Source organism: Scyliorhinus canicula, chromosome 6, assembly GCF_902713615.1.
Source record: "Scyliorhinus canicula chromosome 6, sScyCan1.1, whole genome shotgun sequence".
NCBI lineage: Eukaryota > Metazoa > Chordata > Chondrichthyes > Carcharhiniformes > Scyliorhinidae > Scyliorhinus > Scyliorhinus canicula.
The window spans coordinates 120,350,503-120,368,695 of NC_052151.1; the positions used below are offsets into that span (position 1 = coordinate 120,350,503).

An 18,193-nucleotide genomic window follows, 5' to 3' on the forward strand; every position below is an offset into this window, starting at 1 on the left:
GTAGTAGAATGGTGGATGTTTTCTTACTGGTGGCATTTCGGAAGAGTAGAGCAGAGGAGGCTGCCCGCCACAAATGTGATGCACCTCTTATGGAGCCCATTCAAACCTGACACATCGGGTGCGATTCTCAGGCCTTTGTGCTCTCACAAGCGAAATGAGGCCGGTGAATAGCGTGAGGCCAAAAACTAGAACCAGGCAAAGCGACAAACATGGAAGAGTGAGGGTAGAGGCCCGGGGGGGAGGGGGGGAAAGAGAGCTAGTGCGGGACAACCGGGGGCAACTGCATGTGGCACTGCCATGCCAACCCCTGAATCGTGTGTATCCGTTCCAGAGGCAACCCTATCCTTACTGTCTGCCCAACGACTACCAAAACCCCCACCGACCGCTGAAGCCTCTGGCTGTGCGGCAAAAAGCTAATGCTAATAGGGAATTGGCAATCGTGGTTAAGTGAGCATTTCACACAAGCAAGTGGATTCCTATGGGTAGACGGGCCATGTAGCATGTGGGAGGCATTGTCTAACATCCCAATCAGACCGCGATGCCTGAACACTGCGGGAGGCAACACCACATGCAGCTGCCAACATCCAAACACACAGGGTTTGTGTCAGATCACTCCAGGGTGTTAGGACTGGGTTGGCAGTGTCAGCGGGTTACTGTCGAAGGCGGGGTGGGGGGGGTGATAACCTGCAGAGAGCTGAGCGCCAGTGCTCTTCAATCTATGCCATAGTCTGACCCCCACCTGTCTTCTGAGTGCTCGGTCAAACCCATCACCTGCATGCAGTGGGCCCGGGGATAGGGGAGATGCCTGGAGAGATGGACCGAGGGTTTGGAGGTCAGCCTGTATTGCGGAAGGAAGTGATAGAGACGTCATACTGATTGTTCTCAACGGTGTTTAATGTGCTATACAATTCCCCCCCCACCCGCCCCTCAACCCTTACCTACCCCTCCCCCAGTGCCCTCAGTGATCTTCTGTGTGCTTGGCCCTCCCAACTTCACCACGACATCTAGGTGTCTCACCAGGATGTACATCAGAGGTGGAGGCAGCCAGTTGCTTACCTCATCCTGTGGTTTTTTTATGCCCCTGGCGGAGGTCCTCTTTGGGCTCTGAGGCCTGACCACCGTCACCACACCATGGGACGGGTCCGGATTGGCACCCAGCTCCCCACCTAACAGTGAGTTTCCATAGGGCCCTGGGGTTCACCCTGGGGAAGCTGGTTCGAACGACGGCTGCACCAGCTCCATCTGTCTCTGCCAGACCTGGCGGCTCCCCGCTGTCTGAACCATCAATGCCCTAAGCAATGCTCCTCAGTTATTGGGCCATGCTCCACAGTGACTTGGCAATGGCCATCTGAGACTGGGACAAGCGCCGCAGCACCTCGGCCATTCCCATCAGAGAGGGGGACATGTCCCGCAGCACCTCATCAAGGTCAGTCTAGTACTGGGTAACATTCCCCCATAGAGTTGGAAATTCTGCCAAGACCCTCAGCCATGGCCGTCAACAACTGCACGACACCTTAAACACTTTCACTAATGCTGCCAATGTCGTGCACCAGGCTCTCCACTTCGGTCGCCACCCTAACAGTCTTGGCCTCAGTGCCACACATTGCCGGCAACATTTCCAGTGCCTGAAGCCTCTTGGCCTCTCCAATCAGCTATGGACCTGTTGAAAAGTCCCTCTGAATGTCCTGACTGCACCCTAATATCTCCATCAGCTCCGGATAATCCTATACCAGAGACCCAGCATCAGGCTGGGACCCAGCTGTGCCCTGGGATCCAGCAGACCTCAGACTGCTGTCTCACCTGGGGTTCCTGCCTCCACCTGATTGACATCAGCAGCTGTGGCGCTCCCCAGATTATGCCCCAGAAGCCATACAGCTATCGTTTCCCACAGAGGTGTGTGTATCTGTGCTGATGGAGGGTGGGGGTGACAGCTGTGATGCCTCAATCATGTCCTACTCAGAGCTTCTATTCTGAGGCGGTTTCTGGGGAGGCTGGAGAAGGGGCCACCCGGGTTTGGCCAGCGTCGTTGGAGGGCCTGCAGGAGAATGGACATGTGGTCAGTGGGAGGGACAATAACAAGTCTCGGCTGATAGGTACCCTGGGTGGATCACGGTGATTCCTCAACTCTGCGGCTTCCTCTGCATTGGTGTCTGCCCTATCCTCGGCCATCTCGTCACCTCCAGGGCCCGTTCCTCGAAGGAGGTGAGAATTCTTAAGTCCTGCACCCCATCGCCAGTCTGGGCCCTCTCCAGACATTTGTGCCAGAGTTTTCCTCAGGAGACACAGAGGAGACATTGTTGGCCACACGCGTGTTCCACAGTGGTGGGTGTGGGGGTTGAAGGGAAGGGGAGGGGTGAAGGGAGGGTTAGGTAACGCATGGAGAGTTGGGCTGGAGGATGCTCGCGTGGGGGTGGAAAGGTGAGTTGGTCTCAACTCACTCGTGCTGCCTGGTGTAGGTCATTGACCTTTTTCCAGCACTAGAAGCCAGTCCTCCTGGTCACACTCCCGGAACTTACAGCTGCTGCCACCTCGTCCCAGTCACCACTGGCTGCCCTCTGGCTGATCCTCCAGGACCCTCAAGGGAACAGGATATCCCTTCTGGCCTCCAATGCATCTAGGAGCCTCCCCAGGTCCACATCGCCATATCTTGGGGCGGTCTCCTCGGCGCCATTGTTGCGAGCTGGTTTGGGTTGGCTGAGCAATTGCTGCTCAACCTTATTGAGCTAGCTGGCGAGTCTTCACTTGTAGCGAGAAGCCCGTGGGGCTTCGTTAAGTGAACCAATTAACATTGGATAGCGTTCCTGGCTTCGCTGGGCCAAGCGCCGGGAAGCTTGAGGCACTTCCCACTCACTACCACGCTTAAGAAATCTTTCCGGAGAATCGCGACCAATATATAACTAGCAATATCAATAAGGGTGAGAATACAGATGCAGTATGATTGGCTTTTGGGAAAGTTTTTAAGAAGGTAATTAATCAAACATTTTGCATAAATGGCATTGGGAGCAGTGTGCTGAAGAAGGAACAATTGCAGCTGGACAGCAGGCGCAGTGTCTGTGTGAAAGTGAAGCATTTTGGGTTTGGAGTGACTGCAGCGACTGATGTCTTGGAGGCTTGGTGTTGAAATATATATTCATTAACAGTTTCATAAATGATCTGGAAGGTGCTGGTAGCATCATAGCAAAATTTGCAGACGACATCAAAATAGCGAGAGTGGATAAGACAGTGGAAGATGAAGACACTACAGGTGGATCAAGGCTGCTCAAGAGGTGAACAAATGATTGGTAAGCATGGGTAACTGCTACAAAAAAAACTCATTGGGCTACTTAAATGACAACAGCAGCCAAAAATTATTTTAAAAATTTAATGTCCCCAGATTCTAGCTGCTGCAGCAATTAATTTGTACAAGATGGTTGCCCGAAACTCAGCGTTGGGTCAAATTTAAGCATACAATCCATTCTGGTGAGATTTTCATATATCACTGTAAGGCCTTATTCTCATTCCAAAACTGAATGCTAGCAGATCTTTCCAGAAATCACAATTTTCCCTTCATTGTAAGTCAAATGAAACCGGGGCTGAATTCTGCTGTGTCAGGGGTGGGAGGAAGTCTCTGTTGCGGGGAGGGCGATTGTCGGCGGTGGGATGAGGGCGATCATCTAAGTGGGGGTCGCTGGTGGGCTGGGCATGATTTGTATTGTGGGAGGGAGAAGGCTCATCGATGGACTTCGGAGGCAACCACCTTAAAGACCCTTGGGTCCAACGCAAGGTTCATCGCACCAAGCCACACTGATAAATACCTGCACCAATCCACGCCACATAAATCCCACCAGGAGGCTTGGAGAATCCAATATCCAGCCCATGAATTGAATGCAAATGGGTTCATTTGACCTATTTGTATCCTCCTGCTGCCGGTGGTTGCAAACCCCGATGCCATCGCCAGCTGGGACAGAGCATTGGAAACGGATCAGTGCTCCCATTTACTGGCGATGCTAGATTTTCCACCCGATCACGATCTCTCTGCCGGCATTGGGCAGCAGAGAATCCAGCCCCAGATATTTCACGTTGAAAAATAAGCATTTCAACTCAAGTTTAAGGAGCTTCTTCTCATTACAAGCTTATCAAAAATAGCTTGTACCTGTGTTTCATTCATGTAAAGAACAAGATTATATTTTTGTGACCAAAACACATATTTCGCACAATTTCAAAGGGAAGTGAGACTTACATTCTCATTATCAAAGTAAAGCTTCTCATTTCCACCAGTCCCCTGCCAAGCAACCTAAAACAAATCAGAAGTTATAAACATTTTCTTTTCAAATTAGAGTATCATCAAATTTAACCCAATGAGGGGATTTTGCTGTTTGCTGATGAGGTATTTTGTAGAAAACTGAACAAGCTACCTTGGAACTATCACTTGCAATATTAGAGCTGGATTTTACTAGCCCTCTCGGTTAGGCAGGGGATGGATGGGGAGGGAGTTGAGGTTGGGGTTTGGGCTGTGCAGTGTCTGTCATCTTCCCATTATTATGACATTTCAACAGAAGTGGTGTAGATGTAGGATAGCCCTCCCACCCAACGGCAAATTGAGTAATTTAAGAGCCTAAGGATCACTACTAAGGGCCTAATTAGGCACTTTGTGGCCACCGGACATGTCCCCAGCAGCAACAGCCTCCCCACTTTCAATATCTCCCTCTGCCCTCACCACAGATACCCATCCCCAAGGCCCTCCCATCTTACCAATGAGCCCCTCCCAGATCAGGGTATGCCTAACTGCTCCAAACCCCATTCACCAAGTTACGTGGGTGCATCTGTCATTGTGTCCTTTCAGCTGGAGACACTATCTCCATTTGGATGACACATTTTCAAGGCGGGCTCTGAACTCTGGAAGAAACAGAAGCTACACCAGGCATTAATTGTTGGAAAGGCTTAAAATACAGATTTGAAACTCCTAAATGGTGGCTTTACCCCAGTTTTAGAATCCATCATCAGCCTGACTATATTCAGCTCTTTATATATAAATGCTCAACAGCCTTGAATGAATTGTTTTTTATATTCCTTCATGAAATGTGTGCAATGTTGACGAGGCCAGCATTTTTCTTGATCCTCGAAAAAGTGATTGTGAGCCAGCACAGTTTTAATTCCTGTTTAAAATGAACTAAAATAGTGAATACCATATTTGAAAAAATGGACAGAGATTTTTAACATAGTCAATATACTAATATTGTGCCACATAATTATAAAACCTAAATGTAATGCATTTTTTAAAGTTCTTTCACTTCTTTGCCGAATCCACCTTTCCAAGGATAACACAACAGACAAGTGTCCTGCCCAATGTTACTCTTGTATTGGCCATCATATTGAGCACAAAAACCTCCACGGTTAAATCAGGTTCCTTCCAAGCAAATGTTGCAGTTAAAATCACAAATTTGGTAATGTAAGAGCTTGTGTGATGTCATGTATGTAATGTAAGAAGCTATTCCTACCACTCTGAAGTACAGTTCATTAGTACAATGTCAGTGAGCTATCTGACCTGAAACACAGAAATAAATGTATTCCCACTTCAAATACTAAAACCACATCTTAACAATACTCTTGCAATGTTATTGTCAATAAGCCTGTTCAATCCAATTACAGTCTCCACACTCTATTTCTATCCAATGTGAAAAATCATTCTTGTGTGAGCACAGACTAAGAGAATCAAGTTCAGTTGTGATGTCCTTAATAATTAAATATTCTGCTGACACCATCTTGCCTCACATAGACAGGGTAACCAAGTGCTGCTGATTCCCATGGAACTGCAACCCAGCAACCAATTATTGATGTGTGTTACAAGAAAAAAGGCTAGTAATGCAGATTGAAAGATATGCAAAATACCTCTACAAGCTTAAAAGAAATTAGTAAATATAGCCCACTTTTGAACTTGCATGGTACCTCACTAAGTTTGTTCGTTGCCAAGTCTCCTAGGAGTAACGTGTCAGTGCTATGAGCCACCAGGTATCGATCTTTACCCATGATCTTCACTTCATCGATTTCATATCCATAGTGAGACTTCAGCACTACTCTGGTACCAGTTGAAAGGTTCCTGACTATAACCTGATTAGAATAAAAAGACAATGATATCGGTTCCCAGTTTCTTTTATGCATCATCCATAGCAAGGAACTCTATTGAAATAAAAACTGAACAGTTCTGCGACGATTAATGGGGGTAGATCAGAAAATTGGACAGAACATCAAAAACAGCAAAAAATGGCAAATCAAAAAGGGAGAAGGTATGAGAGAAAGCTGGCTAGAAATATAAAAACAGATGTTAAGAGTGGCAACAGGTATGCAAAAAGGAAAAAAAGTGACCACGGGTCCTCCAGAGAGTCCAGGGAATTAATAAGGGGAAAGAAGGAAATGAAAAAAGCACTGAACAGATATTTTGTGTCTGTCTTTACTATAGAATAACAAATAACATCCCAGAGATACTTATAAATAAAGAGGTGAAAGGGAGGGGGAAACTTAAAACAATTACAATCACCAGGGAAAGGGTACTGAGAAAATTATTAGAACCAAAGCCTAGGATCTTAAAAGATAGGCTGTAGAGTTAGTAGATGCATTGGTTATAATTCCCCAGATTCCAGAAAGGTCCCATCAGATTGGAAAATAAGGAATGTAATTCCTCTGTTTAAGAAAGGAGGGAGACAGAAAGCAGGAAATTACAGGGCAGTGAGCCTGACATCTGCCATGGTAAAAATGCTGGATTCTGTTATTAAGGAGATTATAGTAGAGCACTTCGAAAATATCAGTGCGATCAGAGTCAACATGGTTTTGTGAAAGCAAAATCACATTTAACTAATTCATTAGTGTTCTTTGGGCACAAGCAACATGGATAAAGGGGATCATGTAGATGTGATGCACTTGAAATTCTAAATGCCATTTGAGAAGATGCCACGTCAACGGTTACTACACAAAATAAGAGCTCATGGTCTAGCAGGGAACATATTAGCATAGATAGAAGATTGGGTAGATAACAGGAAGCAGAGAGCATGGATAAACTGTTAACTTTCAGATTGGCAAACTGTAACTAGTGGAATGCCACAGGGATCAGTGCTGGGGCCTCAAGTATTCACAATTCATATGAATGACTTGGATGAAATCTATGACTGCTAAATTTACTGATGACACAAAGATAGGAAAGCAAGTGAATTGTAAGGACATAAGGTGTCTGCAAAGGAATTATAGATAGGTTAAGTGAGTAGGCAAAAAATTGGCAGATGGAGTATAATGTGGAAACATGTGAACTTGTTCATTTTGGTAGAAACAATAGAAAAGCAGTATACTGTTTAAATGGAGAATGAGTGCCGAACTCTACAGTACAGAGGGATCTGGATGTCCTGGTACATAGAGATTACATAGAATTTACAGTGCAGAAGGAGGCCATTCGGCCCATCGAGTCTGCAACGGCTCTTGGAAAGAGCACCCTACCCCCTATCCAAGGTCAACACCTCCACCCTATCCCCATTACCCAGTAAACCCACCCAACACTAAGGGCAATTTATCATGGCCAATCCACCTAACCCGCACATCTTTGGACTGTGGGAGGAAACCGGAGCACCCGGAGGAAACCCACGCGCACACGGGGAGGATGTGCAGACTCCGCACAGACAGTGACCCAAGCCGGAATCGAACCTGGGACCCTGGAGCTGTGAAGCGATTCTGCTATCCACAAGGCTACCGTGCTGCCCCCACATGCTGAATCACAGAAAGTTAATACGCAGGTCCAGGTGATTAGAAAGGCTAATGGAATGTTGTAATTTATTGCTGCAGTTGTACGGAACTTTGGTGAGACCACAGTTCAGAATCAGTGATATCTTGTGAGGAAAGGTTGGACATGCTGGGCCTATATCCATCAAAGTTTAGAAGACTGAGAGATGATCTTATTCAAACATAGAAGTTTTTTGAGGCGACTTGACAGACGGATGCTGAGATTCCCCTTCTGGGAAAGATGAGAACTAAGGGATACAATTTAAAAATTAGCAGTCTCCCATTTAAGACAGAGACAAGGAGAATTTATTTTCTCATTCGGCATTCGGAGGGTCATTATTCTGTGGAATTCTCGATCCCAGAGAGCAGTGGAGGTAGGGTCATTGAACATTTCTTATGGCTGAGTTAGATGCTTTAATAAAAATATAAACTGATGCAAAAGATCAGCAGGTCTGGCAGCATAATCTTATCAAATGGTGTAGCAGGCTCGAGGGGCCAAATGGCCTATTCCTCCTCCTAATTCGTATGTTTGGCTGAAAGGAAAAACAAAAATGAAGAAGGAAGAAAAGAAAAACAAATTTAGCATTAATTTACACAAAGTAACTCCCACAAATAATAGTGATATTGGCCAGATAATTGATTTTGTGATGTTAATTACAGTCAGGACACTGATGCAAGCTCCTCTGCTCTTCTTCAAAATTGTTTTTTAAATTTAGAGTACCCAATTATTTTTTTCCAATTAAGGGCCAATCCACCGAACCTGTACATCTTTAGGTTGTGGGGGTGAAACCCATGCAGACACGGGGAGAATGTAGAACTCCACACGATCAGTTACCAGGGCCAGAATTCAAACCCGGGTCCTTAGCGCTAGGCAACAGTGCTAACCACTGTTTACTGTGCTGCCCTTTCTCTTCTTCAAAGTTAAGCTATGGGATCTTTTGTTGCTACCTCAGAAGGCAAACTGGCCTCAGTATAACAGCTCATCTGAAAGAAAGCCCTTCCGACAGTGCTCCCTCAGTACTGCACGAGGAATTACAGCCGGGATTTATCTACTCAAGTTATTGAAACAGTGCTTTTTGGCTGGGCATAACCAAAGCCTATATGAAAAACAAAATGTTTCAAAAGTAATCTTTGCCAAGTACAATGAGAGGGAAGGAGGCTTGGTGATTACATCTTGTTATAAAAGTATGAATTTTGTGTAAAAGCTATAAGTAATGTACAATTATTTTTACTATTCACTTATAACACAAATTCCAATACTTATCTCTTGTACTATACATGAATAGTTGAAGTGAGGCCAATTTTTTCTACCTACCTGACTGAGGCCAACGTATGTCATTTCAAATTTGTTCTTGTAAATAGATCTACGCAGACAGCAGTCAAATTGTTCCACACCACCACAAAGAGTACCCTGAAAAATAAATACAAGACGCATATAATGTTTTATTTTCTGTAGTTTTAACAAAAAAAGCTGATGAGTATAAAATGGGAAACGCTCATTCAGTTTAAATGCTAAAACTGAAAAATATGTCCCATCATAAATATATCTCATCGCAGAAAGTGAAACATTTGTCTTAAACTATCCAGAGGTTGATCATTCAATCATTGTTTTTTTTTCATTCATTTATAGGCTATGAGCGTCACTGGTTAGGTCAGCATTATTCATCCCCAATTGCCCTGGAGAAGATGATGTTAAGCTGCATTCCTGAACTACTGCAGTCCCTGTGGTGTATGTACAAACACAGTGGTGTTCGGCAGCGTGTTCCAGGATTTTGATCCAGCAATAGTGAAGGAATGGCGATATATTTCCAAGTTAGGGTGGTGAGCACCTTGGAGGGGAATTTCCAGGTGGTGTTCCCATATGTCTGCTGCCCATATCCTTTTAGATTTTGAAGGTGCTGTCTAAGGAGTCTTGGTAAGTCCCTGCAGTGCATCTTGTAGCTGGTACAGACTGCTGCTACTGTTCATTGATAGTAGGGGGAGTGAAAGTTTGTGGAGAGGTGTCAATCAGGAGGGCTGCTTTGTCCTGGATGGTGTTGACCTCTTGAGCGTTGTTGGAGGTGCATTAATCCAGACAAGTGGAGAGTATTACATCACACTCCTGACTTTTGCCTTGTCGATGGTGGATAGGGTTTGGGGATTCAGGGGTGATTTACTCACTGCAGGATTCCTAGCTTCTGACGTGCTCTTGTAGCCACAGTATTTATATGGCCAGTCCAGTTAGGTTTCTAGTCAATGGTAAACCCCAGGATGTTGATAGTGGAAGATTCAGCAATGGTAATGCCATTTAACGTCAAGGACCAATGATTAGATTTTCTCTCATTGGAGATGATCATTGTCTGGCACTTATGTGCAAATGTTACTTGCCAATTGTTTGCCCATTCAAGTTTCACACATGAAGAAAGTACTTAATGCTGTATTTTAAAAGCTCAAATGTGTTTGATGCTGTATACTTATTTTTGATTACTAACCGCACATAGTCTGGAACCATCCTTTTTCCAAGCTAAGGCAGTAATAGTGTAAACATTTGGGATCTCCTTTGGTCGAGACTCATCCCATGCATTTCTACGAGGACTCCAGTTTAGTACTCTGAGCCTGCAAAAAAAGCAACCAATTAAGGCACTAATTGAAAATAAATTAATACCTCACAATGTCCAGAACTTACAGAAAGCTTTTTCATCAGTAAATAAAAACATTTTCACAGTAAGATTAACAGCCAATGACTAGCAGATCAAGCATAATTGTCTCTACTGAATGGGGTTGATGCAAAACCACAATGAGAAAGATGCCAAAATGTAGATTCATCTGTCAACAACTTTGTCCTAAAATCAAGAATGTGCCCAGCATGATTTATTTTCAGAAGTGATGTGGGTTTGCAATATACATCCTAAGTGTTATATAGAGAAAATAAATGGGTCAATTGTTTGCCTTTGACACATTATGTATAAAGTTCATTTTTATACTTTTTTTAAACCAATACCTGTTACCTATATTGCTGTCATTTTGAACTAATTGTTAACACATAAAGAGAATACTAAATATTGTACTGTCAGGTTGTTCATAAATATCTCACAGCATTTGATACCAAGTGCTAGTTGACCTTTGAGAGCTGGGTCATCATGTGTTCCTTACAAGAAAATTAAATATTATAATTATGCAGCTGTACTTGAGTCAGGGGAATTTCTCATGCAACAATATGAATCATTTCTAGAACAAAGAAAGTTTTTAAAACTCAGTCGATATTCTGTTATTGGAAATGTGGTGGCACGGTAGCACATTGGTTAGCACTGTTGCTTCAAAGGTCCATGGTCCCAGGTTCGATTCCCTTGGGTCATTGTCTGTGCGGATGCTGCATGTTCTCAGTGTCTGCGTGGGTTGCCTCCGGGTGCTCCGGTTTCCTCCCACAAGTCCCGAAAGATGTAATTTGGACATTCTGAATTCTTCCTCTGTGTAGGGAGGAAGGGGTCGAACGAGGGAACCGTGGTTTACCAAAGAAGTGGAATCTCTTGTTAAGAGGAAGAAGGAGGCCTATGTGAAGATGAGGCGTGAAGTTTCAGTTGGGGCGCTTGACAGTTACAAGGAAGCGAGGAAGGATCTAAAGAGAGAGCTGAGACGAGCAAGGAGGGGACATGAGAAGTCTTTGGCAGGTAGGATCAAGGAAAAGCCAAAAGCTTTCTAAGAAGGATGGGTGAGTAAATTTGCAGACGACACTAAAGTCGGTGGAGTTGTAGACAGCGCGGAAGGATGTTGCAGGTTACAGAGGGACATAGATAAGCTGCAGAGCTGGGCTGAGAGGTGGCAAATGGAGTTTAATGTGGAGAAGTGTGAGGTGATTCACTTTGGAAAGAATAACAGAAATGCGGAATATTTGGCTAATGGTAAAATTCTTGGTAGTGTGGATGAGCAGAGGGATCTCGGTGTCCATGTACATAGATCCCTAAAAGTTGCCACCCAGGTTGATAGGGTTGTGAAGAAGGCCTATGGTGTGTTGGCCTTTATTGGTAGAGGGATTGAGTTCCGGAGCCATGAGGTCATGTTGCAGTTGTACAAAACTCTAGTACGGCCGCATTTGGAGTATTGCGTACAGTTCTGGTCGCCTCATTATAGGAAGGACGTGGAAGCTTTGGAACGGGTGCAGAGGAGATTTACCAGGATGTTGCCTGGTATGGAGGGAAAATCTTATGAGGAAAGGCTGATGGACTTGAGGTTGTTTTCGTTAGAGAGAAGAAGGTTAAGAGGTGACTTAATAGAGGCATACAAAATGATCAGAGGGTGAGATAGGGTGGACAGCGAGAGCCTTCTCCCGCGGATGGAGGTGGCTAGCACGAGGGGACATAGCCTTAAATTGAGGGGTAATAGATATAGGACAGAGGTCAGAGGTGGGTTTTTTACGCAAAGAGTGGTGAGGCCGTGGAATGCCCTACCTGTAACAGTAGTGAACTCGCCAACATTGAGGGCATTTAAAAGTTTATTGGATAAGCATATGGATGACAAGGGCATAGTGTAGGTTAGATGGCCTTTAGTTTTTTCCATGTCGGTGCAACATCGAGGGCCGAAGGGCCTGTACTGCGCTGTATCGTTCTATGTACCTGAACAGGGGCCAGTATGTGGCGACCAGGGGACTTTCACAGTAACTTCATCACAGTGTTAATGCAAGCCTACAATAAAGATTATTATTATTATTTGTTAATGAATGACAGAGCAGACTCAAAGAGCTGAGTGTCCTAATCCTGATCCGAAGTTCCTATATTTAATACACGTTTTAGTTGACTTCCGGTTGCGGCTATGACCAGCTAAGTCGCACGTTTGGCAGCTCCTGCTACAAAGGTGTTTTCGGGCCGATTGGAGGGCCCCAACGGCGCTGTAAGGACAAATCCCGGTGGGGGAAGGCTCCCTGAGGAGAACCAGACCAACTTTATGGTCGGTACCCGGAGTGGGGTGGTAAAAAAAGCAACAGCAGCTCCCCAAAAAAAGCGGGGGAAGAAAACCAAAATGGCGGCCGGTGGCGCACCCGAGGAATGGAGGAAATGGGCGGAGGAGCAGCAGGCCGCTCTCCTGCGCTTCTTTACGGAGCTGAAAATGGAGCTTTTGGAGTCAATGAATGCGACGACCACCAGGCTGATGGGAGCCCAGGCGACCCAAGAGGCGTCGATTCGGGAGCTGCAGCAGGAGATGACTGTGAGGGAGGAGGAGGCCACGGTCCTCGTGGGAAAGGTAGAGGTGCACGAGGCACTCCACCTGAAATGGCAGAGCCGTTTTGAGGAGCTGGATACCCGAATGAGGCGGAAGAACCTGAGGATCTTGGGCCTGGCAGAAGGCCTGGAGGGGTCAGACCTCCCGGGATACGTAGCAGAAATGCTGAGCTCCCTGATGGGGGCAGGGGCCGTCCCTTCGCCCCTGGAGCTGGAAGAGGCCTACAGGGTCATGGCTAGGAAGCCAAGAGCAAATGAGCCCCCGAGGGCGGTGCTGGTGCGGTTCCAGCGACTCAGCGATCGTGAGAGAGTGCTGGAGTGGGCCAAGAGGGAAAGGAGCAGTAAGTGGGAGAATTCGACGGTGAGGGTCTACCAGGACTGGAGTGCGGAGGTGGCTAAGCGGCGGGCCCGGTACAACCGGACGAAGGCGGTGCTACATGCAAAAAGGATCAGGTTCGGAATGCTGCAGCCAGCGCGCTTGTGGGTCACCTACAGGAACCAACACCACTATTTTGAGTCCCCAGAGGAGGCGTGGGCCTTTGTACAGGAAGAGAAACTGGACTCGAATTAGACCCAGGGGGTACTTGGCGGCCGTAGCCGCTCGGGTACTTTCAGCTGAACAAGCGGTTCTTTTTTTTTCGGCTGGGTCGGAACTGGGCAACTCTTATTGGAACGGTTTCCTTTTTTTTTCTTCTTCTTTCCTTGTTTGGATCTTGAACTCTGGCTTTGGGTTTTTTTTCTTCTGATGTTTTTTCCCCCCTTTGCCAACTTCCCGTAGTTATTGTTATTGTGGTTATTCATGGTTATTTATGGTTATTTATACTGTTTGGTAGAGGGCGACTGTTAAGTACATTGTTATTTGTTATCTATCTGTTATTTATAATGTTAAGTTGGGGAGGCGGGACGGGGGGGAGAGCAGATCGGGGATATGGGCTCCTAGGGGGGGTTCTTTACAGGCATGGACGGGGACGGGGGTGGAACTGAAGACGGCGGGGTGGGGTGTGGCAGGGCGAAAGCGCGGGCTTTCCTCTGTTTTCCCGCGCGCGGGGCAGAGGAGGGGGGAGGGGAGGAGTGCGGGGCGTGGCTAGCAATGGCGACCTTTCCCGCGTTGGAGCGGGGCCAGGGAGGAGTGGCAAGAGGGGGGGGAGGCCCCCCCCCCCCCGAGCCGGGGGGAGTCGGAGTGTGGCAGGAGCAGCCGGGTCAGCGCAAACCAGCTGACTTACGGGAGTACGATGGAGGGTACATCGCGGCTAGGAGGGGTCCTAGCCTGGGGGGGGGGGGGGGGGGGGGGGGGGGGGGTTAGGGAGGGACACCGGGTTGCTGCTGGAAAGACCAGAAACGGGAAGTGGAGGACTGGAGAGGTGGGGGGAGGGGGCCATCGCCATGGGGAGCGGGTCAGAAGGGGAGGGTCGACCCGGGGCGAGCAGGGAACGGGACATGGCTAATCGGCAGGGGAAGGGGGCGGGTCGTTCCGCGACCCGGCTGATCACTTGGAACGTGAGGGGGCTGAATGGGCCGGTCAAGAGATCAAGGGTATTCTCACACCTGAAGGGACTGAAGGCTGATGTAGCAATGTTACAGGAGACCCATTTGAAGGTAGTGGACCAGGTTCGCCTGAGAAGGGGGTGGGTGGGACAGGTGTTCCACTCTGGATTGGACGCAAAGAACCGGGGGGGTGGCGATTCTGGTGGGAAAGAGGGTGTCGTTCGTGGCGGAGGAGGTGGTGGCGGATAAGGAGGGTAGGTATGTGATGGTGAAGGGTAAGCTGCAGGGGGAGAAAGTGGTGATGGTCAACGTATATGCCCCGAACTGGGATGACGCGGGTTTTATGAGGCGCCTATTGGGCCTCATTCCGGGACTGGAGGCAGGGGGCTTGATCATGGGGGGGGACTTCAACACAGTGCTGGACCCCGGGCTAGACAGATCGAGCTCAAGGACCAATAGGAGGCCGGCAGCGGCAGAAGTGCTCAGGGGGTACATGGAGCAGATGGGAGGAGTAGACCCATGGAGGTTTGGTAGGCCGAGGGCGAGGGAGTATTCCTTTTTCTCCCACGTCCATAGAGTGTACTCCAGAATCGATTTCTTCGTGTTGAGCAGGGGGCTGATCCCGAGGGTACGGGAAGCTGAGTACTCGGCCATTGCGATCTCTGATCATGCACCACATTGGGTGGATGTGGAAATGGGGGAGGCGCGGGACCAGCGCCCGCTGTGGCGGCTGGATGTGGGGCTGTTAGCGGACGACGAGGTGTGTAAAAGGGTCCGGAAGAGCATTGAGAGCTATCTGGACTTGAATGACACGGGGGAGGTGCAGGTGGGGATGGTCTGGGAGGCCCTGAAGGCAGTGATCAGGGGAGAGCTGATCTCCATAAGGGCACACAGAGAAAGAAAGGAGAGGCAGGAGAGGGAGAGGCTGGTGGGGGAGATATTGGAAGTGGATAGGAGATATGCGGAGGCACCAGAGGAGGGGCTGCTGGGAGAACGGCGCAGCCTGCAGGTCAAGTTCGACCTGCTGACCACCAGGAAGGCAGAGACGCAGTGGAGAAGGGCACAGGGCGCGGTCTATGAGTATGGGGAAAAGGCGAGCAGGATGCTGGCACACCAGCTTCGCAAACGAGATGCGGCTAGGGAGATTGGGGGAGTGAAGGAGAGGGGCGGGAAGGTAGTGCAGAAGGGGCAAGAAGTGAACGGGGTCTTCAGGGATTTTTACAAGGAGTTGTATCGGTCTGAGCCGTCGACGAGGATAGGGGGAATGGAGGACTTCCTAAACAAATTGAGGTTCCCAAGGGTCCAGGAGGGGCTGGTAGAAGGGCTGGGGGCGCCAATAGGGCTAGAGGAGCTAGTCAAGGGAATAGGTCAGATGCAAGCGGGGAAGGCGCCGGGGCCAGATGGGTTCCCGGTGGAATTCTACAAGAAAAATGTGGACTTGGTGGGACCGGTACTGGTACGAGCCTTTAATGAGGCGCGAGAGGGGGGGGTTCTGCCCCCGACAATGTCGCAGGCTCTGATCTCCCTGATACTGAAGCGGGATAAAGACCCCGTGCAGTGCGGGTCCTACAGGCCTATCTCGCTTCTGAACGTGGATGCCAAGTTGCTGGCAAAGATCCTGGCAGCTAGAATAGAGGATTGTGTGCCAGGGGTAATCCATGAGGACCAGACGGGGTTCGTGAAGGGGCGGCAGCTCAACACGAACGTGCGGAGATTGCTGAATGTAATTATGATGCCGGCAGTGGAGGGGGAGGCTGAGATAGTGGTAGCGCTGGACGCGGAGAAGGCATTCGATAGGGTGGAGTGGGAGTACCTGTGGGAGACGTTGGAACGGTTTGGGTTTGGGTAAGGGTTTATTAAGTGGGTGAAGTTGCTCTACTCGGCCCCGACGGCGAGTGTAGTGACAAACGGGAGGAGGTCGGAGTATTTCGGGCTCCACCGAGGGACCAGGCAGGGATGTCCCCTATCCCCCCTACTTTTCGCACTGGCGATCGAACCGTTGGCGATGGCACTGAGGGGTTCAGGGGGGTGGAGAGGACTGACTAGGGGAGGGGAGGAACATCGAGTATCGCTGTATGCGGATGATCTACTGCTGTACGTGGCAGACCCAGAAGGGGGAATGCCGGAGATAATGGAACTATTAGCAGAGTTTGGGGACTTTTCGGGGTACAAACTAAATTTGGGCAAAAGCGAGGTTTTTGTGATACACCCGGGGGACCAGGGAGAGGGTATTGGGAGACTCCCCTTCAAGCGAGCAGGAAAGAGCTTTAGGTACTTAGGGGTGCAGGTGGCAAGGAACTGGGGGACCCTCCACAAGTTGAACTTTTCCAGGCTGGTGGAACAGATGGAGGAGGAATTTAAGAGGTGGGACATGGTACCGCTGTCGCTGGCGGGGAGGGTGCAGTCAATCAAAATGACGGTCCTCCCAAGGTTCCTGTTTTTATTTCAGTGCTTGCCCATCTTCCTCCCTAGGGCCTTCTTCAAAAAGGTGACGAGTAGCATCATGAGCTACGTGTGGGCGCACGGCACCCCAAGGGTGAGGAGGGTCTTTTTGGAGCGGAGTAGGGACAGTGGAGGGCTGGCACTACCCAATCTCTCGGGGTATTACTGGGCGGCAAATGTGTCAATGGTGCGCAAGTGGATGATGGAAGGGGAGGGGGTAGCTTGGAAACGAATGGAGAGGGCGTCCTGTGGCAACACAAGCCTGGGGGCCCTAGTAACGGCACCAGGGCCGCTCCCCCCCACGAGGTACACCACGAGCCCGGTGGTGGCGGCCACCCTCAAGATATGGGGGCAGTGGAGGCGACACAGGGGGGAAATGGGAGGTCTGTTGGCGGCGCCAATAAGAGGGAACCATAGATTCATCCCGGGGAACATCGACGGGGGATTTCAGAGCTGGTACAGGGTGGGCATACGGCAGCTGAAGGACCTGTTTATAGAGGGGAGGTTTGCGAGCCTGGGAGGGCTGGAGGAGAAGTTTGAGCTCCCCCCGGGTAATATGTTCAGATATTTACAAGTGAAGGCATTTGCTAGACGGCAGGTGGAGGGGTTCCCCCTGCTCCCCAGTAAGGGGGCGAGTGATAGGGTGCTCTCGGGGGTCTGGGTCGGAGGGGGGAAGATATCAGACATCTACAAGATAATGCAGGAGGCGGAAGAAGCATCAGGGGAGGAGCTGAAAGCCAAGTGGGAAGGGGAGCTGGGAGAGCAGATAGAAGACGGGACGTGGGCGGATGCACTGGAGAAGGTCAATTCTTCCTCCTCGTGTGCGAGGCTGAGCCTCATTCAATTTAAGGTGCTGCATAGAGCTCACATGACGGGGACAAGGATGAGCCGGTTCTTTGGGGGTGAGGACAGGTGTGTCAGATGTCTGGGAAGCCCAGCGAACCATGTGCATATGTTCTGGGCATGTCCGGTGCTGGAAGGGTTCTGGAAGGGGGTGGCAAGGACGGTGTCGAAGGTGGTGGGGTCCAGGGTCAAACCAGGATGGGGGCTTGCGATCTTTGGGGTCGGGGTAGAACCGGGGGTACAGGAGGCTAGGGAGGCCGGAATACTGGCCTTTGCGTCCCTAGTGGCTCGACGAAGGATATTAATTCAATGGAAGGACGCGAGGCCTCCAAGCGTTGAAACTTGGATTAACGATATGGCTAGCTATATTCAGCTAGAAAGGATCAAATTTGCCCTGAGAGGGCCGGTACAGGGATTCTCCAGGCGGTGGCAACCTTTCCTTGACTTTTTAGATCAGAGATAGACGTTCGGGGTCGTGGCAGCAGCAACCC

At 48.9% G+C, this 18,193-nt stretch overlaps 1 protein-coding gene across 1 annotated transcript in view; it reads right to left on the bottom strand.

Moving 5' to 3' along the window:
- The window catches only part of ift172 (intraflagellar transport 172), a 226,127-nt gene that overhangs the window by 172,997 nt on the left and 34,937 nt on the right, over positions 1–18,193 (bottom strand). Inside the window, exons 9-12 of the mRNA XM_038800014.1 lie at positions 10,212–10,335; positions 9,056–9,151; positions 5,926–6,087; positions 4,220–4,273 (exon numbers count right to left, since the gene is read on the bottom strand). Coding sequence (XP_038655942.1) covers positions 4,220–4,273; positions 5,926–6,087; positions 9,056–9,151; positions 10,212–10,335 — 436 coding nt within the window. The remainder of the gene's footprint in view (positions 1–4,219; positions 4,274–5,925; positions 6,088–9,055; positions 9,152–10,211; positions 10,336–18,193) is intronic.